The sequence below is a fragment of the Capra hircus genome, chromosome 6 (genome assembly GCF_001704415.2).
Source record: "Capra hircus breed San Clemente chromosome 6, ASM170441v1, whole genome shotgun sequence".
Taxonomy (NCBI): Eukaryota; Metazoa; Chordata; class Mammalia; order Artiodactyla; family Bovidae; genus Capra; species Capra hircus.
Genome location: NC_030813.1, coordinates 30,450,780 through 30,478,286, shown reverse-complemented (window position 1 = coordinate 30,478,286; position 27,507 = coordinate 30,450,780). Strand labels below are relative to the sequence as shown.

The window sequence follows — 27,507 nt, the reverse complement described above, 5'->3', positions numbered from 1 at the left end:
GGCAGTTCATCTTTCAACACCAACTTGCTCTCCTATTGAATGATATGTTCAGCAGTTCGAAAGCACTATGTTTAGTAAGAGAAACCTACCTTGAAAGACAATAGCAACATCTGTTTGTTTGGGGGGATTTTGTCCCCCAGCCCCAGTTGACTTATGTTAAGTTTCCAAATAAAGTCTGACACAATGTAGTATTTTTTCACCTAATAGATGCCAGTAATAAGATTTTACTGGTAGTTGAATGATTTGACTTGAACCAGAGGAATTAACAGATGAATTTCATGTTTATTCAGGTACAGCCTGGCCAGGTATTTAATGTATACATTATAATCTTCACTATTTGTTTTTAAGAATATTGGTTTAGAGCTAACAGCTTTTTTTTTTTTTAGCAGAGATAGAAAGCAAAAATGTCATGTAACCTACCTTATTACAGTTGGAAAACATCTGGGTTTTCAGAGAGTTCACACATTGAACTACCTGGAGTTCTGAAGGTCTTAATCTGTGTTTTCTCTCCAGAAACTCTTTTTATATAAACAAGTGCCTTTTAGTGAGCTTAGGTATATTTGAACCACATAGTAAATAATTAGATAATTTCTAATTTCATATATTACATAGTCTTTTATAATATTATACAAATCCCCAGTTATAGTCTTATGTGCCCCATTACTGAGGATTTACTTGGATCAACTCGAGAAATCACTTGGTTAGGACCTTACAATGGTTAGAAAAGAAATGAAAACTCAGGATAAGAGTGCTTAAAACTTGTGTTAACTGATTTGCTAAATAATTCAAACTTGAATCATGTGCTTGGGGAAGAATGCAGTTAAGATCTTTCTAGAGTAAAGAGTTTTCACTTTATCTTTCCAAGTGATATATCACAGAGATTTCCCCAATAAGAGGAGGTATGTTTTCTACTAAATTAATGAATATTATGTGGTTCAATTTTTTAAAATTCTTTATCTCCAATTTATTATCTGTAGTCTAAAAGAGATGACTTCATTTCTTTGCAGTAAAGTAAGACTCACGATTAGTAAGTCAGTTTATTTGCTTTTTTAAAAAGTATTGCCCCTTGGACTACTCAGATATATGCCTATGACAGATATTTTAAAAATGAAAAGCTCAACATTTTGTGTGTTAGTTTTACTTTACTTGATTAATTTGACAATTTACATATTAAATACTGAGAAAGTATTCTAGTGTGCTGCTGGGTTTTCCAGCTAATTTACATTAACTTATTTAATGTTAGTCTTTGTAATCTTAGGCTTGACTATCATAGTGCTGAAAATAAAGCTTAGAATGTATTTCATTCCAAATCTTTAGAAAACTCATAAGTAAGCACTCTAAAGTTAATAAAAGACATCTCATTCACACTGTTAGTTTGGAGAATAGCTACTGGCTTTAAATTTCTAGATGAGTTTTATGGTGCTGAAATATATTTGATACAAAAGAAAAAAAAATTGACTTTTAAACTTGATTCCATTGGGTAGAGATCAGCCACAAAACAAGCCTAATTTAATGGAAGTCATTCAAGATTAAGGTTAAAAAGGAAAGCTTGAGTCGAAAACTAACCTCCTTTTAATGTTCTCATTGTGACTCACTCATTATTCAGTTTAAATAAGTCACTTACATTTTTTTGACTTAGATTTCTAGATTATGAAATGGAGCTAATTCAGAGCTCCCATTTAATACTTTTATTAGAACTTGAAAGAAATATCTGGTTTTATTACAGATCAGTAGATTGAGATCTTTAAACTGCTATCCCTAAAGAGATGTATATTTTTTCCTGCATAAAATTGATTTTTATGGCAGGGTCAATAAATTTGAGATATTTTGGTCTCTGCACTCCTCATGGAAGACTGTTTTTGTCTGTGTGGCAGTGCAGTTTTCTACAGAATTTTAAAGGAAGCTGGACTCATTTGTGGTGCTTCCCCTTTTCCAAAACCTCACCTTCTCACACCTTCCTCTCCCCAATAAGCCAGATGAGCAGAGGCCAGGGGGTTGGTACTTGATGGCTCAAAAGTTGCCTACTTCTGTGCTGGAGTAGTGAGAAATTCAGTCTGAAGAAATGAAACATCACTTTATTCATATGGGAAATAACTGTTCCTTGGAAATGTTTGGGGCTTGGTAATTAATAAGCTTGTGTAGCTTTGTGTGTGGGTCAGTGTACTAGCAGACGCAGCAAGAAAACAGAGGTGTGAGAATTTCTGTCTCATCCAAAGTGGCTAAAATGGAGCAGTAACAAAAAAGCAAGGCTTTCTTCCCAAGGAAGGTACAGCAGTGAGCTTAGAGCCTGTTTATATGCATTTAAGACACAGTCACATGTTTCATGTTCAAAAATGGCTCCTCACGTTAAATAACTTAGTTCTTCCATGTATCTTCTCCCTGAGGCATGGGCCAGATGGATTATGTCCCATTTTACAATGACCGATGGAAAATTACTACACTCTTTTATTGCTAAAAATGCCTCAGTGACTCAGTACTTTAGGGCTTATGCATAGATAATGTGATAAAATAAAGGCATATGGTAGATGAAAGGGTTTGACTCCCTTTGAGGTCTGATTTTGAGATTTTTCAATTGGTAACTTTCCCACTGTTTGAAATCCTGAACCTAATCCACATTTTAAAACCATCCCAATCCTGTTCTTTAAAAAGGCAAAATGAAAGTGATTTAGAACCTTCCCTTTTTTGTTTACTTGATTAAATATTAATTTTTTGCCTTCTGTTTTTAAGGCAGTTTTCTGGTAATGTTAGAAAGAAGTTGATAAAAAGTTCTCATTCACCGAGTTTATCATTGACATAGGAAGAAAAAGATAATATAGGATATTGATAAATAGCAAATATATTACATAGATGGGCGTGTTAAATAAGAGGGATGAGAGAACACTTCTGGCTGGGATGGTCAGGGAATAATGGGGAAGAAAACAGAATTTCTATGAGCCTTGCAGAATGGGAAAACCATGAATAGCTGTGGAGAAAGGGACATTTCACTGGCCGTGGGTCAAAGAAGCAGGGCCCAGCACAGCACATTCAGGGAAGGGACAATGAGCAGACAATTGCATAGTGTTTAAGAGCACAGATTCTGGAACCAGACCGCCTGCTTTAGGGTTGCCCTTTATTTGTTGTGTGATGTTAGGCTGGCTTCTTAACCTCTCTTTGCCTCAGCTAGAGTAAAAACATGGTACTGATCATGCCTACATCATAGGGCTGTTGTAAGGATTTGAGAATAGTGCCTTCAGGTAAGGATGGCACAAGTTAAATGTTAAATAAAGATAATTGAGTTTGTTGATAATATGGGTATTTGGCTGAGTGTAAAAGACAAGATTGTAAACAAGACTGGCATGAACTCGTGGAGGGACTAGACTGTCATTGGTATATGCAGCTTGCAGGGAAGAGTTATGAAAGCTTTGTAAGCCAGAAAATATGAGCAGAGTACTGTATTTGGAAAAATAGCAGATTAGCTTGAAAAAGAGATGGCAGCAGACAGACTTGTTAGGAGATGTATAATTGTCCAGACTTCAGGAATTCAAGTGTTAGTCGCTCAGTTGTGTCCAACTCTTTGTGACCCCATGGACTGTAGCCCACCAGGCTCCTCAATCCATGGGATTCTCCAGGCAAGAATACTGGAGTGGGTTGCCATGCTCTTCTCCAGGGGATCTTCCCAACCCAGGAATCAAATCCAGGTCTCCCGCATTGTAGGTGCATTCTTTACCGTCTGGGCCAGCAGGGAAGCCCAGGACTCAAATGCCAAAGCATGGGTTTGCATTAATGAACAGACCTTGAACACATTTCCAGTGGACCAGCTGTTAGGGTCTGGGAACTGACAGAAATAGAGGAGCCAGAGGACCATTCCTGAGTAAGTGGGAGAATTCAGACACCTCGGATTTCTCAGGATGAGCCTGTAATGTATCCTAGCAGATGAAACCCGTGTTGTGTATTTTGAAGCCAATGACAAGAAGACGATTTGGCGTTGAAAATGCTTATCTGCATTTCTCCGAGAGGAGCCGGGCCTGCATACAGAAATTGAAGGAGAGTTGTGTTGTATACGTTAGAGAACCGGAAGAAAGGATATTCTTTCCACAGTATGGATTACAGTATGGATATTGCAGTAACTTTTTCCCATTTCTGTAAGAGAAAGTGGAAGTTAGGAAACAAGGAAGAACACATATGGTATGGGTATTACAGTAATTTTCTGTCCTGTTCTGTAAGAGAAAGTGTGAGTCTAAAACATGTTCCTAGTTCAGTTGAATCCCTTGAAACAGGGACACTAGTTGAGCTCCCAGCCTATAAAGTGCCATTTCACAGCTCAGGTGCCAGGCAGAGCACTGGAGATGTGCTAGCTGTTTATAAATGCCGACTTTCTGGATCATTGCAAATAGGCTTTATTTTCATGAGAAAGAATTAGTCTTTCAGTTATCCTAATTAAGTTTGTCCAATTCTAACCACACCTTTAATGTCAATCCTGTTGATATACACACATACATATATAACTGTACACACATACATACACACATCCTGTTAATTTGTATTATTTATATGCTTTCTTAAAAATTGTTCCTTTTAAACCATTAGAATTTATAAGCCTTGTCGCTTCTACCATGTTTTAATTGCCTGCGGGTGAAGAACAGGCCTTCTGTTGGTTTTAATCCTTTACAGTTGTTGCAGTTGTTCATTTATGTATTGATTCCAGTTTATTCATTCATTCCTTCTGGACACTGTGTTAGTTGCTGGGGCAAGGAATAAAACCTAGTTCCTGCCCTCAGGGAGCATCCTCTATAAAGTCATTCACAGAAAATTATGGGAACATGGAAAAGAGACATGACTCTGGATTACGTGGAGGGGCAGTGGGGAGAGGAAGTTGGGGAAGACTTTAGAGCAGTTGACTCCTGGGCTGCATTGTACCAAGTAGAGGTTGCTAGGTGAACAGGGGAAAGCAGAGATGAGAGTGAGGGCAGGCTGTGAATGGACAGATGCCTCACAGGGACAGTGAGGCAGTCTGGTATTCACTGTAGTAGAGAGAAAGGCAGAGGATGGTGACAAGTGAGGCTGCAGGGAAAGTGGAGACCACTGGAGGACCTATATGTGGCGCTTAGAAGCTTGGACTACACTCACTGATGGAAGAAGAGGAAGATCCTTGGAATGATTTATGCAGAGTTCTGATCAAGGAAGATTTCAATCCTCAGTGGCGGCAGAAGGATAAGACATTTGGTGGTTAGTCCAGGTGGGAGGTCTTGAGGACATAAACCAGGACAGTATTGCAGGGATAGATATGAGGGGGCAAAATCAGGAACCAGGAATGAAGCTTCAGCAGAACCCATAATAACCACAGACGAGGGAGAGGAAAGCCTTAGGATGACTCTTTTGTATCTCCCTAATATGACCGGTGACCAATTTCACAGTATTCTTAGGCAGTACAGGACAGGAGAGAATATAGGGAGTTCACTGGCATCTGTAATGTACCTCTGATACATTTTGAGTTAAATATGATTAATGGTTAGCAGAGACATCTGGATGGCTAGAAACACTTCACCATCCGTATTCAATATTAACCATATCTCCTCTGGAAAGCATTCTCTCCCGTCATCTATCATAACTCTTTCACTGGATTACAGTCTTTGAATTTTTCTATTTAACTCTGTAGTTTCCGTCCAGCATTTGATCCATAATCTCTCCATAAGGTGTGAGTGAATGAGTGAAGAAGTGAGTGGACGGATTGCTTTTTAGAGTGAAGTGCTTTATTGAGGAGGGGAGGGGCTCCCCAGGTGGCGCTAGTGGTAAAGAATCCGCCTACCAGTGCAGGAGACCAAAGAGACGTGGGTTTGATCCCCGGGTCAGGAAGATCCCCTGGAGGAGGACATGGCAACTCACTCCAGTACTCTTGCTTGAAAAGTTCCATGGGCAGAGGAGCCTGGCAGGCCACAGTGCATGGGGTCACTGAGTCCAACATGACTGAGCATGCATGCATGCATTTGATTATTAGGAAAAGCTTATATCTGGTTTATTCTCATTCTGATTCCCTTGTTTATCTCCTAGCACCTTCCACTGGAAGAGTCGTAAGCAGTGGGCCATCCACAGGAGCTGTGGCACCAGCTAACTCAGCCAGAGGGCAGCCTCAGCCCAGTGACGAGGACACTTTGGTGCAAAGGGCCGAGCATATTCCCGCAGGGAAACGAACTCCGATGTGCGCCCACTGCAACCAGGTTATCAGGTTGGTCATTTGATTTAAAGTTTTTATTGAGAAGGCTTAGTCCCAATGTTGATTTTTTTTTTAATATTTTGAAAGATTAGAAATTTTATTAATGAGAATATTTATTTCTATGTAATAGTTATTGTGGAGGTAGATACATTAGACATATTTGTTAGACCCTATTTTAATAAAAAGTAATTCTGGGCTCTGTGAAAATATAACTAAAAATACCAATTTAGTCAGTTATTCATTCCTATCAGAACTAAGAAAAATAATGATTAATGTGGCATTTCAGAGAATAATGAAATATTAAGACTCAAAGGGACCCCATAGAACTTCATTATTTCACAAATTAGAAAAGTGAGGACTCTCATTTAGATGAAAAGTAACTAATGATGTAAAATAAAGAATTTTGAGCCCTAGAGAAAAGTTTGCATTTTCACACTAAGCCTTGAAAGATATAATTACCTTCGGATCTATTCATAAATGTTTTGCTTTTTGTATTAGGTCATAACATGCTTCTTTAAAATATTTTTGATCCAAATGTATTTTATTGTTTCTTGAATTCCAAAAAGCAGAAAAGGCTAAGCTCCTAAGTGAGTGTACTACACTAGCACTTATTAAACCTCAGCGTTTCTGAACAAGTGACTTTTAAAATGTTATGAGGTTTAGGTGTGAATGTTAATACAGGGATCCCACCAGAGGACCTTGCTGCCTCTATGAGTTGCTTGCTGGCTGTAACAGATGATTACTTGAAATGTCTGCTCAAGCTCCCTCCTCGTTTTTAATTTACCCTGTTTTGTAATAGTTGAAACAACAATGTCTCTAAAGTTGAATAAGGTTAAGACTTACTTGCATTTTCCCCTCTTTTCTTACGTAGTTATTGCTTAGGTAATGTTTCTAGTTACTACTTGAAATGGAGCTCAGGGAGTCTCAATATCTTATTTAAGAACCAAATATAAATACCCTTCCCCTTAACCCACTATTAAATAATAAATGTGTCAAGAACACAACACAGAGTACGTGATTTTTTTTTTAAAGTAGCTTTTGCCTCTTAAAGGTAGTCCACGTTCATTGTAACATTTCCAAACTATAGGAAAACAGAAAGCAAAAATAAAAATTCATATATAATTACACCTCCCAGGATACCCACTATTAGTATTTTAGTTCACAGTTTAAAACACACTTACAAATACACAAGGACAGATACTGTTTTCTAGAAATGGAAGCATAACATGCTATTTTATAAGCTGTTATTTTTCAATTAGTTTGTATTTTCCACAGTGAGTACCTGTTGTATGAGAATTAACCAGCAGCCGTGGCAGGAGTAATAATGGTTGTGGTCAGAAGGAGGAAATCTGTAGCGGTTTTTGAAGTCTAGTGTAATATCTGACACACTAAAGGCATTTGGTGAATGTCTAACCTGAACAGATCATACATGACTCTAGACCCACTCATCATTTGGTCATAGTATCTTTATGGTTACAGTCATTTTTTTTTAAGTACCACTATCAATGGGTCTTACAGAAATACTTAAACTAGTACAGAATCTAGTGTGCTACTGCTTTTTCTCAGTAAATAAATCAGTATTTCAAATTATTAACTCTATGTAATGTTATGTTTTTAGAGTTAATGTTAATAAAAATGTTTTTACTTATAACATTGTTTCCATAAGTTATGACACTTTGGTTTCCTAGACTGGTATATGAGGATAATATGATTTAGATAAAAACACCTTTTATGGAGATAGGAATCAATGCTGTTAGTGTGCTGTTGTAAGCAAGTAATTACTGGATGGGTTAACAAAATGTGAAACCATATCAGTTTCTGGTTCTTGTCTCATCAGCAAATTCTGTAATATCCTATGATCACCACTGCCAGCACATCTGAAAAACTTAGTATGGAGAAAATATGAAGATCAAAATAGAAATTACCTTCCCCACTCCTAACTGCCTTGGTTTCAGTTTTTAATGCAACACCAGAATGTGGTGTTACGTACTATCTTCCGCCAAGTAAAATAAATATTATATTAAAACCATGAATGGCCATCACTTATTGCCCCCTCATCTGTTAACTTTTATATTGCTCTGGATTATCCCAGCACTTGTTATCAGTTAAGCATTAGAGCTTCATTTACTAGAGAAGTTAACAGGAACAGGGATTAGCTCATGTCAAGATCCTATTACAGTAATTAACATAGCATATTTGTTTGGTGTTCAAATGCTGAAGCAGCTTGAATAGAGTGTGGTCAGTTCAGAGACCTAGGCGAAGACGGTTTTCCAGTTCTTGGCTGCAGCGTCAGTATCACTTACCAAACCTAGGAGGCGTCAGATCAAGTGACATTCTCTTGGACACCTGTTTTAGAAACAGGCTGCAGTTGCAGGCTTGACACTTTCATTATAGAATATTGTAACCTGGCAGTTTAAGATTATTTGTAATTTAAATTTGTTTTATTTGTTTTCCACAGTGTCATTTATATTATGTTTTTTATAATTTATATTTTTTATATTTATTTTCTAAATGTTTCAAATTTTCGAAAACATTTTTAAGTAAATGCAAACTAAGGCAAATTTTATGTTTTATTGTTTCCTTAGAAAAAATTTTGGACAGTTTCAGAAACTTTGATCTCTGATATTAATACTGAGCTGATTATCTCTTATTGAACATGTTTTTAGCTTAAAACTCCATAGATCATCTTCATCTAATGTTAATATTTTTGGTTTATTTGAATCTGGGAAAGATTATGAATGTTTTTACTAAATTGTAACAATCTATCTAATAATTATTATTTCATGGCAAATAGATGGGGAAACAGTGGAAATAGTTAGTATCAGACTTTATTTTGGGGGGCTCCAGAATCACTGCAGATTGTGATTGCAGCCATGAAATTAAAAGACGCGCTTACTCCTTGGAAGGAAAGTTATGACCAACCTAGACAGTGTATTAAAAAGCAGAGACATTGCTTTGTCAACAAAGGTCCATCTAGTCAAGGCTATGGTTTTTCCAGTAGTCATGTATGAATGTGAAAGTTGGACTGTGAAGAAAGCTGAGCGCTGAAGAATTTATGCTTTTGAAGTGTGGTGTTGGAGAAGACTCTTGAGAGTCCCTTGGACTGCAAGGAGATCCAACCAGTCCATCCTAACGGAGATCAGTCCTGGATGTTCATTGGAAGGACTGATGTTGAAGCTGAAACTCCATTACTTTGGCCACCTCATGGGAAGAGTTGACTCATTTGAAAAGGCCCTGATGCTGGGAAAGATTGAGGGCATGAGAAGAAGGGGACGACAGAGGATGAGATGGTTGGATGGCATCACTGACTCAACGGACATGGGTTCGGGTGGACTCTGGCAATTCGTGATGGACAGGGAGGCCTGGCGTGCTACGGTTCATGCAGTCGCAAAGAGTCGGGCACGACTGAGTGACTGAACTGAACTGAGGCAAAACTTTGATTAGCTAGTTGCTTTTTACAGATGGGTAGATTGTTACATTTTGGGAAACTCTACTGAAGATCTGATTAAGTTTTCTCTAGAACATTTCCAATCCATTTATGATAGAAGTACCATTTTTTGATTCATACGGGTGAACAGATTAACTATTTGGAGTGTTGATATAATAGAACAGAAAATCAGAATACTAGTACAGCCAAAGCCATATTTAATTTCTCTGGTAGAATAGGCTTATGAAAATACTGGCTTATTTTTGGAGTGTTATATCTAGTGACATTAAAAATCCACTTGTGTTATATGGAGTTAAACGGACCATTCGCATTTAGCTGCACAGCATTTTAATGAAAGAAATAAGGGATTCATGGTGCTTGAATTTCTCCTTGATATGGAATGCTTTAAAAAAAAAAAAAAAAAAGAGCCACGATGCTATTGTCCCATCTTTGCTTACAGTCCAGCACCAGAAAATCACATTGAGACAACTCATTGTTTCTTCTGGTGGCAGAGAAAATTTTAACAGTATTGATTCGTTTCTTACTTGTTTTCAAACTTTTCTCATAAGGAGGGCCATCTCAGTTACCCTGGAGAGAAGCCAGCAGAGTTTTTGCCTTAGCATCCATTTCTATCTCTGAGAACTCCATTATTAATAGGTTTTATTTATTTTCCCTTCTGGTTAAGATTTTACTTGAAAATAAAAGACTTCTTGACTTAATGTGTTAGTCCCTCAATTTACGGAAACAGCAAAGACATAGATCTTATGAGCAAGGCATAGACCAAGATTTCAGACCTATTATAGGGGAAAAATGGGAAGAAGAAAATGTTCAGCATTTATATAGTATAATAATATGGTGCCGTTATCATCCTGTTTTTGGATCATAATTGTTTATGTATTCTTGAGTGCATGCTTAGTCGTTCAGTTGTATGCGACCCTTTGGACTGTAGCCTGGCAGGCTCCGCTGTCCATGGAAATTTCCAGGCAAGAATACTGGAACAGGTTGCCATTTCCTACTCCAGGGAATCTCAACCCAGGGATTAAACCCACGCCTTCTGCATCTCCTGCGCTAGTAGGCGGATTCTTTACTATTCAGCCACCCAGGAAGCCCTTAATTGTATTCTTAGCATCTGCCAAATACTGTATTATCATTTTACTTGAATTCTTATTAAATTCTCATAACCTTATAAGGCAGTTACTATAATTGCCTCAGTTTCACAGATGAGAAAACCAAGGCACAGAAAGCTTACATATTTACTGAAGTTACATAGATAGTAAATGGTAAAACCTGCATTTGAGCCCAGATCTGTGTAACTTTATATTTGTGCTTTTAACTTAGGAAAATGTTACAGTATTATATTATGATAACTAAGAACTATATAACTTAAATGAAGGTCTTTAAAATACATACCAAGATATATTAATGTGTTTCCATTTCAGTTCAGTCACTCAGTTGTGTCTGACTCTCTGCAACCTCATGAACTGCAGCAGACCAGGCCTCCCTGTCCATCACCAACTCCCGGAGTTTACCCAGACTCATGTCCGTTGAGTCGGTGATGCCATCCAACCATCTCATCCTCTGTCATCCCCTTTCTCCTCCCACCCTCAATCTTTCCTAACATCAGGGTCTTTTCAAAAGAGTCAGCTCTTCGCATCAGGTGGCCAAAGTATTGGAGTTTCAACTTCAACATCAGTCCTTCCAATGAACATCCAGGACTGATCTCTTTTAGGATAGACTGGTTGGATCTCCTTGCAGTCCAAGAAACTCTCAAGAGTCTTCTCCAACACCACAGTTCAAAAGCATCAATTCTTTGGCGCTCAGCTTTCTTTATAGTCCAACTCTCACATCCATACATGACTGCTGAAAAACTATAGCCTTGACTAGACAGACCTTTGTTGACAAAGTAATGTCTCTGCTTTTGAATATTCTGTCTAGGTTGGTCATAACTTTCCTTCCAAGGAGTAAGCATTTTTGAATTTCATGGCTGCAATCACCATCTGCAGTGATTTTGGAGCCCCAAAAAATTGTTGGCCACTATTTCCACTGTTCCCCCATCTATTTCCCATGAAGTGATGGGACCAGATGCTATGATCTTAGCTTTCTGAATGTTGAGCTTTAAGCCAACTTTTTCACTCTCCTCTTTCACTTTCATCAAGAGGCTCTTTAGTTCCTCCTCGCTTTCTGCCATAACGGTGGTGTCATCTGCATATCTGAGGTTATTGATATTTCTCCCAGCAATCTTGATTCCAGCTTGTGCTTCCTCCAGCCCAGCATTTCTCATGATGTACTCTGCATATAAGTTAAATAAGCAGGGTGACGATATACAGCCTTGACTCACTCCTTTTCCTATTTGGAACCCATCTGTCATTCCATGTCCAGTTCTAACTGTTGCTTCCTGATCTGCATACAGGTTTCTCAAGAGGCAGGTCAGGTGGTCTGGTATTCCCATCTCTCTCAGAATTTTCCACAGTTTATTGTGATCCACATAGTCAAAGGCTTTGGCATAGTCAATAAAGCAGAAATAGATGTTTTTCTGGAGCTCTCTTGCTTTTTCCATGATCCAGTAGATGTTGGCAATTTGATCTCTGGTTCCTCTGCCTTTTCTAAAACCAGCTTGAACATCTGGAAGTTCATGGTTCACATATTGTAATATGTATAAATTGTGTGACTACATATACATGTAACCATATATACTACTGTATAAATCAGGAAAAAAGAAACAACTTAAGCAGACCTGCCATATCTTAAGAGTGTGGCAGTGTACTCTTCTTTATAATGTTAGAGTGGGTGAGTGAGAAGGAAGTGAGTAAATAACAGATTGAACAGTTATGAGTTCTTATGTCCCCTCCAAATGACTTTGTACCATGAACATACATTCTTAGACTCATAGAGATGACCCAGGGAGTGAGGGGTTTACTTTTCCAGTTTCTCATCTAATGTGGAAATACTGTCATTCTATAAGCAGTGCTCACTGAGTATTTTATGGGCCACTTCTGTAGATACCAGTGATACAGAAATCAAAGACATACTCCATTTCTTTAAGGAGGTTGCTCTTATAAACTGAGTTGAGTCCCTTCCCAAATTTATATGTTGAAACCCTAACCCCCAGTATTTCAGACTGTATTTGGAGATAGGGTCTTTAAGAGGTAAGATGAGGTCATTAGAATGGATCCTAAGCCAGTATCACTGGTGTTCTTAATAAGAAGAGGTCAGGACACAGACACACACAGAAGGATGACCAGATGAAGATGGCCATCTAGAGGCCAAAGAGAGAAGCATTAGAAGAAATTAGGCCTGCCAGCGCCTTAAGTTTAGACTTCTAGCTTCCAGAATTGAGCAAATAATGCCTGCCGTTTAAGCCACCCTATCTGTGGTGCTTTCTTAAGGCAGTTCTAGCAAATGAATACAGTTATACTAGACAAGCAGAGCAACAGCTGTATGAGTATGGTAAGTCTTAACAGATATACATCCAGAGCCTGTTGGTGCAAAGAGTAGAGATGGGGATTATCTAGCTTCAACAGCCAGTTACTTTTATTTGAAAGAAATTGCCAGCAATAAAGTTCAGTAGTCTACTTATAAAGCAGTACTTGTATACAAGAAATATACATTGAAAGCTTACAAAGTGTTAGCTAATGGTAAGGTGGGCTTCCCTAGTGGCTCAGTAATAATCAACTACCAGTGCAGGAGATGTGGGTTCAGTCCCTGGGTCGGGAAGATCCCCTGGAGAAGGAAATGGCAACCCACTCCAGTATTCTTGCCTGGAGAATTCCATGGACAGAGGAGACTAGTGGGCTACAGTCCATGAGGTCACAAAAGTTGGACACGACTGAGCAATTGAGCACATGCGTTACGTATGAGAGTTGTTAGAATAAATCCTGAGTTCTCATCACAAGAAATAATTTTTCCCCTATTTCTTTAATTTTGTATCTGTATGAGATGGTACCTGTTGTGGTAAACAAAAAAGAAGCATTTGTATTCAACCCATATCCCTACTAGCTTGTACCTGTTGAAATTTACAGTTCCTTTCATCTTTCTGACTAAGCTGTTCTTTTTCTCTGAATTCTTACCTACCTTTGCTTTCTTTTTTTGGCATAAGTATCACACCAAGAAGATGAACACACCGCAGCTCTTCTCTCTCAGCCAGTCAGTGCTCCAGCTCAGTCCCCTCCTTTCCCTTGTCGGTCAGCAGGCATTCAGTGAGGCTCACGGTTGCATAGGACTCTGGGAGGGAACTGAATCCTTCATTCCACTGCGCAGTTAGCTAAGCCTTTCGTTCCAGTTCCCAGATGGAAACCCAATCCTACCTAGGACAAGAAGAACGTATTCAGTGTTAATCCTGTGTTAATGAATTTGTTAAATTAGTCTCTGCTGACACAGAGACGAGCGGACTTTGTCATATGTAAGAAATTTTATTATTTATACATAACTTCAAGGGCACTGACAGGGAAGATGCTCTTTTAGCTTAGCCAAGGAGAATCTGTAGGAGCCTGTCCATATTAGAATGGAGGTGTGGCAGGAGCGGGGTCACTGTCAACTCACTTTTTAAAGGTGCAGAAGGATTTTCTCTAGTGTCGTCAAGATCATTCACTGTTCAGATTTGATAAAGAAACTTAAGTAAATACCTTAAGATGCCCCTTTTGATGGACTGTTTATTTATAGTGGACACTATCCCAGAAGGCTTTCAAAAAGACTCTTTAAGAATAGCTGCAATGTAAGAAAACCTTCTAAAACATATAAAAGGAAGCAAAAGAAGAATGAAAATCATGGATGGGGCTTTTAAAAATGAAGAGTGGAAAGAAGTTGGTCGCTGAGTCTGGACAGTAATGACATACATACACCCTTGCCTGTGGTTAGGATTTGGCTGAGCCTTCTGTGCTAAGTCGCTTCAGTCCTGTCTGACTCATTGTGACCCTGTGGACTGTAGCCCACCAGGCTGCTCTATCCATGGGATTCTCCAGGCGTGAATACTGGAAAGAGTTGCTCTGCCCTCCTCCAGGGGATCTTCCCGACCCAGGGATCAAACCCATATCTCTTAACATCTCCTTGTATGATCTAACAAACAGCACTTTGCACAGCTGCTTCCAGGAAGAGTGGGAGTGGACTTTGTGGGGCTGTCTCCTCTCCCAAGTGTCAGTGAAGACTGAAGGTGTCACACCCCGTGCCCATCATTACAGAACCATCCTGTGCAGTGGGCCAGGCCCAGTCTGCTCAAATTCACAGAATGGAGTTGTATGCTGGTCTGAAGTGATCTCAATACATATCTTAGAAAGTCTAGGAAATAGTTGTATGTTCCTCAATTGGCTGTTCTCAAATGTCTTTTTTTACCCCCTCAGGTGAAGTTTGTTAAATATTTGGTAGCACTGATAGGCTTGTTTCAAGAGGAAAACTTTCTTCCAAGTGCATACTAATATTTACACTTCAACAGAATGTGGAAATCGAGGTTCAACTGACTTGTTTTGCGAACTGAGGAATCAGATAGATACAATAAGGATACTGGCCTCAAGGGGCCATCCACCCTTCTGGATGAGCTGAAGATGTGCCCTGATACATACTACCTAGTAAATAGGTTTGAATCTGCTTTAATGTCTAGGCAAATGATAGCATAAAACCTCAAAGTTCTACCATCCTCTGCTTCTGTGTTATGGTCATAGTCAATTTAGCATGGCAGATTTTTCAGACAAACATAATAAGATACCCACCTGGGGAAAAGTGCAGCACACTCCTAAAACTTGGTCGCTTTGTGCCTGTCCTTTGAGCTTTTGACTCCTTGGCTTATCTTTGAAGGTAAACTACTTGCCAGATATATATTCATTGAGAAAATGAATGAAGTATTAAGCAGAACTGTTTATAAACCAGTTGAAAATAGAGGGAAAACCTACCAAAAGTGCCATATTCTGTTACATAGTAAGTGATCTATAGATCTTTTATTTTCTGGTGAGAATTAATTAACAAAAGGCAATCCTTACTAGTGGTAACAAAAATGATACCCTAAAGTTTAAAAATAATAACAATAATAAACTACTTTTCTCAAATGTTGAAAGTTGCTTATGCAAAATGGCATCATAATAGCAATAAGAAACAAGGCTCAGACGGTAAAGTGTCTGCCTGCAACGCGGGAGACCTGGGTTCAATCCCTGGGTCGGGAAGATCCCCTGGAGAAGGAAATGGCAACCCACTCCAGTACTCTTGCCTGGAAAATTCCATGGACTGAGGAGCCTAGTAGGCTGCAGTCCATGGGGTCACAAAGAGTTGGGGTCGCAAAGAGTGAGGGTCACAGAGAGTCTGATACGACTGAGCAACTTCACTTCACTAGCAAAAAGTAGGGTAAAAAATGGGGCTTCCCTGGTGGCTTGGATGGTAAAGAATCCACCTGCAATGCAGGAGACCCATGTTTCATCTCTGAGTCAGGAAGATCCCCTGGAGAAGGGAATGGCAATGTACTCCCAGTATTCTTGCTTGAAGAATCCCATGACAGTGGGCTGGTCAGCTATAATCCATGAGGTCACAAAGAGTGGGACACAGTTGAGCGACTGAGCACACACACACGGTAAAAATTACTTTCTTACACCCTACAGAACACATTTTAATCATTCATCAAAAGCCTTTCAACTTGCTTGATTCCCAGAGAATTAGGTGCTAGTTCTGAGAAAACAATATATTTGCAAAGAATTTCCCAGCAGGAGATAGTTACTGAATACAGAGGTTATTGTCAAAGGCTAAAAAATGTTTTAACTTTGTGATGCTCATTGCTGTGACTTTTCCCATTAATTGTCTGCCTAAAGGTCGAATATCCAATGCTTACTAAGAATTAGTTACCCTGTGGTCACTCAGTGATGATAATTGATAGTAATGTAATCAGAGGCAGAATATCAGTTGACTAGAGCCATGTAATAGAAATCAGGAAGTTCAGCCTCTGGCCTTCATTCAGTCAATGATTTTATGATATATGTCATATCTTTGAACATTCTATATCTCAGCTTCTCCATCTGTTAAACTGAGTTCATAATAACTGTCCTGGTCTGTCTCACAGGAATGTTGCATGGACAAATTAGATAAGTGTAAAAGTGCCTTGGAGGTAAAGCCGCTCTGTGAGTAAAGATTAGTGTGATGTAGCTACTGAAAAGTGTGTTGCTGAACCTAGAATAGTTAATCTCCACAGGCTTCATGACTAGATAAAGCTTCATAATGGATTCCTGTCAGGCGAACGAAACCCATCTTATCAGTTCATGGCTGTATAGTATTTAATGGAAAAGAAATCTCTTTACAAACATTTTCTTACCTTGATACAAATGTGCATTAAAAATCGGTCATGTTTGAATTAAATAAAACCTTTCTAAGTAGCTTTAAGTCACTTCTAATATCCAGTTTATAATTTCCGTATTCTTTTTGGAGGGTGAAGATTTGATATGTTTAATAAAGTTGTGAAAAAATAAGTATATGAAACAATGTATGGGGAAGAGAAATTGACTAGAATGTTCCCCCCCCCCCAGTAATAATTGTTACTATTTTTAAGACTCTGACATTACCAAATTGAGATTTTAAAATTTTTATTTTATAGAAATCTCAAGCTCTCATTTCTGCCTAACCCATATATGTTTTCCGGGTTACTTCTTTTTCTGTCACAGTTAATATTCTCATTATCAGTTGTTATTATGACACACTCAGTCATTGCAGCTCAGAAAACCTAATTACCAGATCCCTTGAAGACAGAAAACCAGGGCCTTTCTTGAAGGAGTTCCTTAAGTGCTTATTCCTCTCGCCGGTCCTTTTCACTTCAGTGCACAGAGAGTTCTGTGTAAATTGCCAGCACCCATGTGTTAAGTCCTTGAGAAGGAGAATTGAGCAAGTATTTAATTGTTTGGACATTGCAAATAAGAGTTCCTATTCAAGCTAACTAGAAACTTTTATTCCAGAGCCAACTTGATCTCTTTTCTTTTGGCAGGGGACCATTCCTAGTGGCATTGGGGAAATCTTGGCACCCAGAAGAATTTAACTGTGCTCACTGCAAAAATACGATGGCCTACATTGGATTTGTAGAGGAACAGGGAGCCCTGTATTGTGAGCTCTGCTATGAGAAATTCTTTGCTCCTGAATGTGGTCGATGCCAAAGGAAGATCCTTGGAGTGAGTATTGGAAACCTTTTCACTCTGTGTGAGTTTTAAAGCAGAACAATTTTTTGGTATGAAACCCTTCCATCATTTTTACTTTTTATTTTCTTCTTGCTGATCTCCTCTCTGCTTTCATCACTATTTATTTCTGTAAAGCAAAACTAAATAGACCTCTGTAGAAGTATATTGGACTCATGGGGTTAAGTTGTCTTTGGTTTTGTCTTACTGAGTGCTGGGTTGTCTGGTAAAAGTCTAGCCACTGTGGGGAAAAAATAATTTACTGTGGGTGTGCTGCCTCAACAGGACCCTGTTTGCTCAGGAATGAAGAGGTCGCACAGGACCACACACATCTGAGTTCTCAGAACTGACACCTTCACTGTTTTAAATTAAATTCCATCGCTTTTATAAGAGCAGCATTTCCCCACTTGTCAGGGTTCAAGCACAGGACACAGATTTCATGAAATATATAAAACATGAGGCTTATAAGTGATACATTTTTCTTGAATTCATATAATGTTTAAAAATAAAACCTCAGGTTTATGAGGGTATACATGTGATAGAAAAATAATCAAACCACACCTTTTTTTTTTTTTTTTTTTACAAAAAGATAGTAATTTAGGATTCAGATACATAGTAAATAATGATGAATGAATGAATTTTCTATTCTGGAATACCCAATTTGCAGTTGTGAAGTAAGGGTAAGGGATTTCCTATGGGTAACCAGCAGTTGAAATTTTACTTTAGAAGTAGCTAAGGTGACTGGACTCATACAAAACACCTACATACAACTCATACAAAATTTGGAAATTACATTGCTGAGTTCTAATATTCCCAATATGACAGTGTAATAATGAAGCTCTAATTTATTCCCATTGAGAGAAAAGAGTATGAAACAGTGATAGATTTTATTTTCTTGCTTTTGAAAATCACTGTGGATAGTGACTGTAGCCATGAAATTGAAAGATGCTTGCTGCTTGGAAATAAAAGCTATGACAAACATAGGCAGCATATTAAAAAGCAGAAAAAACACTTTGCTGACAAAGGTCCCTATAGCCAAAGCTATGGCAATTATGTACAGATGAGAGAGTTGGACCACAGAGAAGTCTGAGCGCCACAGAATTGATGCTTTTGAATTGTGGTGCTAGAAAGACTCTTGAGAGTCACTTGGCCAGCAAGGAGATCAAACCAGTTAAAGGAAATCAACCCTGAATATTCATTGGAAGGACTGATGCTGAAGCTGAAACTCCAATACTTGGCCACCTAACGTGAAGAATCGACTCATTGGAAAAGACCCTGATGCTGGGAAAGGGTGAGGGCAGGAGGAGAAGAGGACAGCAGAGGATGAGATGGTTGGATGGCATCACTGACTCAACAGACATGAGTTTGAGCAAACTCCGGGAGATAGTGAAGGATAGGGAAGCTTGGTGTGCTATAGTTTGTGGTGTTGCAAAGAGTCGGACACAACTTAGTGAATGGACAACAGCAACAAATTTTAGAATACATCTTTAAATGAGTCTAAAACTTTCAAGACACTTTAAAATTATAAATATACTATGTGAAATATTTCTGTATTATTAATTTGTACAATAGGTAGAGAGGAAAACAGGAGGATAATTCAGGCTATACCTTTTTAAATGAAAATAAGTAGACTCCATTAGTACAGTTTTAGTATATAAAAGTGTTGTACGAATTCTAGAATGATTAATAAAACAAACTCAAGGAAGAGTTTTAGCACCATATGAGGTTCTAAGAAATGAAATCTTCAGCTCGTTGCTTTAAACATACACCAGAACTTTACTAAAGGGACAAGTTTTCTGGATTGTGTTTTAGTTGTTTGATAATCTTACGTTATGGTCTGCCTCTTGAGAAACCTTTATGCAGGTCAGGAAGCAACAGTTAGAACTGGACATGGAATGACAGACGGGTTCCAAATAAGAAAAGGAGTACGTCAAGGCTGTATATCGTCACCCTGATTATTTAACTTATATGAAGAGTACATCATGAGAAACGCTGGGCTGGAGGAAGCACAAGCTGGAATCAAGATTGCCGGGAGAAATCTCAATAACCTCAGATATGCAGATGACACCACCGTTAATGGCAGAAAGTGAAGAGGAGCTAAAGAACCTCTTGATGAAAGTGAAAGAGGAGAGTGAAAAAGTTGGCTTAAAGCTCAACATTCAGAAAGCTAAGATCATGGCATCTGGTCCCATCACTTCATGGCAAATAGGTGGGGAAACAGTGGATGACTTTATTTTTCTGGGCTCCAAAATCACTGCAGATGGTGATTGCAGCCATGAAATTAAAAGACGGTTACTCCTTGGAAAGAAAGTTATGACCAACCTAGATAGCATATTCAAAAGCAGAGACATTACTTTGTCAACAAAGGTCTGTCTAGTCAAGGCTATAGTTTTTCCAGTAGTCATGTATGGATGTGAGAGTTGGACTATAAAGAAAGCTGAGTGCCGAAGAATTGATGCTTTTGAACTGTGGTGTTGGAGAAGATTCTTAAGAGTCCCTTGGACTGCAAGGAGGTGAAACTAGTCAATGTGAAAGGAAATCAGTCCTGAATATTCATTGGAAGGACTGATGCTGAACCTAAAACTCCAATACTTTGGCCACCTGATGCGAAAAACTGACGCCTTAGAGAAGACCCTGATGCTGGGAAAGATTGAAGGCAGGAGAAAAAGGGGATGACAGGGGATGAGATGGTTGTATGGCATCACTGACTTGATGGACATGAGTATGAGCAAGTTCCAGGAGTTGGTGATGGACAGGGAAGCCTGGCATGCTGAAGTCCATGGGGTTGCAAAGAGTTGGACACAACTGAGGGACTGAACTGAACTGAACCTGTTGAAGATGGGATAGTAATCTGTCTCAGGATATAAAATTGAGTAGATGCTAGAAGCCTTGGTTATTATTTGGTTGAATGTTTCACTTGTCCATGCTCATAGTGATATCTTTGGGTCTGGATAACTGCTGTTTTTTCCCATTGTTCTTTAGTAGTGAACTGGGGCATTTTCTATGGCTAATGACTTCACAGTATCATTTTATTTTGACAGTTTTTCATTAGAAAATGTTTCACTCCACAGCAATTAAAAAATACAAAAATGTAAAGAATAAAATTAAAATGACCTATATATTTATCAGTCCCAGATAGATCCTCTTAACCTGTAGGATGTGTTTTCTTCCAGTTTGCTCCTGATAAGTAATTCATTTACAGAACTGTAACCATACTACTTATAGCTTCCCATTTTTGTGATAATTATTATGGAAAGAGTAAGTTCCTGTATTACTAACTACTCTTCAAAAATGATTTCTGATAGCTCCATCTCTTTCTCTCAGTCCAAAGAAATGATTCTTTGCAAAGCAAGATTCTCAAACTTTCTTTTACTAATTAAAATCTGGTCCAAGTCTTTGACATTTGGTATTTATAACCATAGGACTGTTGTTGACTAGAATCCATGCTCTATGGTTCAAATTTTAGACACTCATTTGAATATGTGCTTAGTATAGTCATAGCTGATTTTCAAATCATAAACATGTTAAACATGATTGGATTACATTGATTAAGTTGTTGCTTCCAACAGGGGACAATGTATAGGTTTGTTTTAGTTTTTAAATGTTTTGCCCTTCCTTCATGACATTTTCAAGATAATATTGTGAAACCATTACAAGTTAACATTTCCTGACACCCTTTGAGGGAAAGCAGTAGTGTAGCAAACGCTTATGAAAGACTTACTTTTATTCACCACGTTTATATGTTTAAATAACACTAATCATTATTTAAATAAGTTTATTGTTGTGTAGTTGTGAAAAACATATATTTTATATAGTGCATCAGTTTAGATGATCTGTGAGTCTGTCCTTAAATATCTCCAATTCCTTAGATGAAAAGCTTAGGCAAAGACAAAGCATGTATGTCTACTTTGGGGTCAATTTAAAAGGACTGTATTGGTACAGCTGGTGAAATATGTACCATCTTTCTTTACATACAATTACCTTTCTGTAACAGGAAGTCATCAATGCTTTGAAACAAACTTGGCATGTTTCCTGTTTTGTGTGTGTGGCCTGTGGAAAGCCTATTGGTAATAATGTTTTTCACTTGGAGGATGGTGAGCCCTACTGTGAGACTGGTAAGATCTTTAAGCTCATAGTTTCTTAAGTTGTAAGTGAATATAAAACCCCTATATTGCTATCAATTTGAAAGAAAATGCTAAGCAAAATAGTATAGTTTTACTAAAGGTTTCATGAGCACCTAATGGTACTGTAAATATATAGCCAAAAGGTGTATAAAATTTTTACAGACTTTGTCAAAATCAGATACTACCAATTTCATTAAGAAAAGTATATGTATAGGCAGTTACTTAGACTATTTTTCTTGAACCTCCTATAAGTTATGGATATAAGTCATATGGGATTGTATAGCTTAAAGCCTTCTTTTACACTCCACTAGTGGATTTTGAATGATTATAAACATGAGAAATGTTCAACTTTTGAATAGGATATTGATACGCTCTTGAAGGCAACTGCCTTGACAACAAATTGGAATCCTTTGTTATGTTTACTGAATGGCAAGGTTAATCATGGTTTGCTCCCTTGGTGAGAATATTTTTAAGAAAACAAGCTCTAAGTATTAATGCCAATCTACTACATCTGTGCTGTTACCTAAACTCTAAACACTTCCTTTTCCTTCCCAAAAGTTGTAAGTAAGCTTTCACAGCACTTATTTATTGTTATTCTCACTTAGATATTACTATGAAACATACATCTTTCAAAAAATAAAATATTTTCCCTTGATTATGCCTCCACTTAGTACCACTGCATTCCCCCATGGGGTTCTATTGTAGTCCTACTTTGCAGTTCAAAGGGTGGTACTGGACGAAGGGAATATTCCACAATACTCAAGTTAAAGAAGCAGTAAGCTTCTAATTTGAGGCTGTTGACCACGACTTGACCCTTTGCCCAATCTAATTAGTAAATTCTAACAGTTCTATCCCCAGTGTATATTGAATTGATCCATTTCTCTCACCTCAACTGTCCCCACTAAATCCAGTTCACTCTTACCCTTTGCCTGGGCATTATAATTGCCAGCTAAAATGGTTTATCTTCTTTCCCCCAACCCTCAGATAGCTGTAGTAATATTTTTTTGAATGTGAATCAGATTGTGCTTGATACCTTATGGCTTCCACTAGCGGAAAAACTATATTCGTGCCTGAGGCCGGCTTTGCCAACCCCATCTCCTCCACCTGATTTTTTGGGTTCTAGAGAATGTCACTGGATTCTTAGCCATACCTGGCCCCTGTGTTGTGTCTGAACCTACTGAGATCTCCTGCCTCAAGGCTTTTGTACTTGTCTCTTTTGACTGGAATTTTCTTTCCCAGGTTTTCTGAAATGGTTCTTCCCCCTCTTTTATTTTCAAGTCTCAGCTGAGGTATTATCTCCTCATGGAGGCCTTTCCTAACCCCTTCTGTAATATAGTGTTAAACACCTCCCCCAATTATTCTCTATTGCATCACCCTTGTCTTTCCTTTATGATCCTTATCACAATCTTAAGTTGTTTGCTATCATTTATTTTTAAAACATAATTGATGACATCCTGATCCCAGTGAGAATATAAGCCCCATGTGGAGAACAACCACATCTATCTTCGACAACATTGTGCCTCTAACCAGCACCTAAACCAGCACCCAACACACAGTAGGACTCTGTGGGTGTGTGCTGAGCAGATGGCACCAAGGAGTATTGAGGATTGCTGAGAAAGGTGACTCAAGTTGCAGATGGCAGCTTACTTTCTCCTCTAGCCCAGATGGGATTAGAAGTGTCAAAGAGTGAACCATGAGTGAAAACACATAGTATGGATGGCGGAGGAACAGGACGGGGAGACCACTTTCTCCTCCACAAATTCATCAAAAGAACATTTAAAAACGCTGAGTAAATTCCACAAAACAACTTACGAATGCCAGCAGAAGACATCAGGCACCCAGAAAAGCAGCTCATTGTCTTCAAAAAGAGGTACGAAAAAATATAAAAGACAAAAAAAGAGACAAAAGAGGTAGGGAGGGAGCTCCATCTCAGGAAGAGTCTTAAAAAGAGAGAAGTTTCCAAACACCAGGAAACACACTCACTACCGAGTCTGTGGAGAGCCTTGGAAGCACAGAGGGCAACATAACAGGGAGCAAAAATAAATAATTAAAACCCACAGATTACAGGCCCAACGGTAACGCCCCCAGTGGAGAAGCAGCGCAAATGCCTGCATCCGCCACTAGCAAGCGGGGGCTGGGCAGGGAGGCGCGGGCTGCATTGCTTTTTAAGGATCGGGCCTGAATGCCCTGAGGGTAACCAGAGTCAACTAACTTGGGCTAGCAAACCAGACTGTCGGATAGCTACCACGGAAAAGCTCTAACATAAGACACCGCCAGGACCGCGCACAGAACAAAGGACGGAACAGAATTAGCCGGCTGCAGACCATCCCCCTCTGGTGACAGGCAGCCAGAGCTGGAAGCGCCAGAAGGGGGGCAATCGCAGCCCCAGAGAGACGTTATCTACCAAACTGCAAGCAGGTTTCTTTGCTAACTAAGACTTCTTGGGGTTCTGGACAGTCATCATCCGTCTGAGAAGGTGCTCCAGTTATACACCCAGAAAACTGAGCAGCAAGGACGGAAGAGGCGATAAGTCGCAGCGACCACACTCGTCAAACACCTGAGCTACTCAGACCTGGGAAGGGCACAAAACGCAGGCCCAACCGAGTCTGTGCTTCTGAGGACTACTTGAGTGCCTGAGCCTGAGCAGGTTAGACAAGGGAGGTGCATGCAGCCCAGGGCCGGCCTCAGATGGTTCCCAGTGGAGCAACCTAGAGCCTGAGCAGTGTGCACCATGAGCGGGGCAGGCCCAGTGTGGCTGAGACACTGCGAGCACACGCCAGTGTTATTTGTTTGCAGCATCCCTCCCTCCCCACAGCGCGACTGAACAAGTGAGCCTAAAAAAGTGCCCACCACCACCCCCAAGTGTCAGGGCGGAAATCAGACACTGAAGAGACCAGCAAACAGAAGAAGCTAAACAGAGGGAACCGCCTTGGAAGTGACAGGTGCAATGGATTAAAACACGGTCGTTAGTACCGGCTACATAGGAAGGGGCCTATAGATCTTGAGAAATACAAGCCGGACCAAGGAACTACCTGAAAATGAACTGACCCCACACTGCCCACAACACCACCAGAGAAAGTCCTAGATATAGCTGTACTATTTTTATGATCATTCTTTTTTTAACTTAAAAAAATTTTTAAGTCCTCTATTACTCCTTTAATTTTCATTTTTATAACCTATTACTTTTCAAAAAAAAAGACCCTATTTTTAAAGCAAACTTCATATATATATATTTTTTAATAATTCTTGGGACTTTGTTTTTTTTTTTTCTTCTTCTTCTTTTCTTTAATATCGTACTTTTGAAAATCCAACCTCTACTCTAAATTTTTAATCTTTGCTTTTTGGTATTTGTTACCAATTTTGTACCTTCAAAAACCCAATCTTCAGTACCCATTTTTACTTGAGCAAGAATACTGGCTTGACTGCTCTCTCCTCCTTTGGACTCTCCTTTTTCTCCACCAGCTCTCCTCTGTCTCCTCCCTCCCCCTTCTCTTCTCTACCCAACTCTGTGAATCTCTGTGTGTTCCAGACGGTGGAGAACACTTAGGGAACTGATTACTGGCTGGATCTGTCTCCTTTTCATTCCCCCTTTTATCCTCCTGGCCACCTCTGTCTCCTTCCTCCCTCTTCTCTTCTCTGTATAATTCCATGAACATCTCTGAGTGGTCCAGACTGTGGAGTGCACATAAAGAAGTGATTACTGACTAGCTTGCTCTCTCCTCTTTTGATTCCACCTCATCTCATTCGGGTCACCTCTAACTCCCTCCTCCCTCTTCTCTTCTCCATGTAACTCTGTGAACCTCTCTGGGTGTCCCTCACTGAAAGATGAAACTTTTCATCTTTATGTTTTATCAATGGTGCTATATAGAAGGAGAAGTCTTGAGACTTCTGTAAAACTAAGACTGAAAACCAGAAGCAGGAGGCTTAAGTCCAAATCCTGAGAACATCAGAGAACTCCTGACTCCAGGGAACATTAATTGATAAGAGATCATCAAACGCCTCCATACCTACACTGAAACCAAGCACCACCCAAGGGCCGATAAGTTCCAGAGCAAGACTTAGCACACAAATTCTCCAGCAACACAGGAACACAGCCCTGAGCTTCAATATACAGGCTGCCTAAAGTTACTCCAAAACCACTGACATCTCATAACTCATTACTGGACGCTTCATTGCACTCCAGAGAGAAGAAATCCGGCTCCACCCACCAGAACACTGACACAAGCTTCCCTAACCAAGAAATCTTGACAAGCCACTGATACAACCTCACCCACAGCAAGGAAACTCCACAATAAAGAGAACTCCACAAACTGCCAGAATACAGAAAGGCCATCCCAAACGCAGCAATATAAACAAGACGAAGAGACAGAGGAATACCCAGCAGGTAAAGGAACAGGAGAAATGCCCACCAAACCAAAAAAAAAAAAAAAAAAAAAAGAGGAAGAGATAGGGAATCTACCTGATAAAGAATTCCAAATAATGATAGTGAAAATGATCCAAAATCTTGAAATAAAAATGGAATCACAGATAAATAGCCTGGAGTCAAGGATTGAGAAGATGCAAGTAAGGCTTAACAAGGAAGAAGAAATAAAAAGAGTCAATAGAAAAGAGTCAATAGAAGAAATAAAAAGGAGTCAATATATAATGAATAATGCAATAAATGAGATCAAAAACACTCTGGAGGCAACAAATAGTAAAATAACAGAAGCAGAAGATAGGATTAGTGAAGTAGAAGATAGAGTGGTAGAAATAATTGAATCAGAGAGGAAAAAAGAAAAACAAATTAAAAGAAATGAGGACAATCTCAGAGACCTCCAGGACAATATGAAATGCTCCAACATTCGAATTATAGGAGTCACAGAAGAAGAAGACAAAAAGAAAGACCATGAGAAAATCCTTGAGGAAATAATAGTGGAAAACTTCCCTAAAATGGGGAAGGAAATAATCACCCAAGTCCAAGAAACCCAGAGAGTCCCAAACAGGATAAACCCAAGGCAAAACACTCCAAGACACATATTAATCAAATTAACAAAGATCAAACACAAAGAACAAATATTAAAAGCAGCAAGGGAAAAACAACAAATAACACACAAGGGGATTCCCATAAGGATAACAGCTGATCTTTTAATAGAAACTCTTCAGGCCAGGAAGGAATGGCAAGACATACTTAAAGTGATGAAGGAAAATAACCTACAGCCCAGATTACTGTATCCAGCAAGGATCTCATTCAAATATGAAGGAGAAATCGAAAGCTTTACAGACAAGTAAAAGCTGAGAAAATTCAACACCACCAAACCAGCTCTCCAACAAATGCTAAAGGATATTCTCTGGACAGGAAACACAAAAAAGGGTGTATAAACGAGAACCCAAAACAATAAAGTAAATGGCAATGGAATCATACTTATTAATAATTACCTTAAACGTAAATGGGTTGAATGCCCCAACCAAAAGACAAAGACTGGCTGAATGGATACAAAAACAAAATCCCTACATATGTTGTCTACAAGAGACCCACCTCAAAACAAGGGACACATACAGACTGAAAGTGAAGGGCTGGAAAAAGATATATCACGCAAATAGAGACCAAAAGAAAGCAGGAGTGGCAATACTCATATCTGATAAAATAGACTTTAAAACAAA

At 39.0% G+C, this 27,507-nt stretch overlaps 1 protein-coding gene across 6 annotated transcripts in view; it reads left to right on the top strand.

The window, feature by feature from the left end:
• Positions 1-27,507, top strand: part of PDLIM5 (PDZ and LIM domain 5) — a 239,383-nt gene that overhangs the window by 201,691 nt on the left and 10,185 nt on the right. For all 6 annotated transcript variants that reach the window (XM_018049298.1, XM_018049299.1, XM_018049300.1 and 3 more), the window contains 3 exons: positions 6,028-6,202; positions 17,560-17,740; positions 21,738-21,858. In XM_018049298.1, coding sequence (XP_017904787.1) covers positions 6,028-6,202; positions 17,560-17,740; positions 21,738-21,858 — 477 coding nt within the window. The remainder of the gene's footprint in view (positions 1-6,027; positions 6,203-17,559; positions 17,741-21,737; positions 21,859-27,507) is intronic.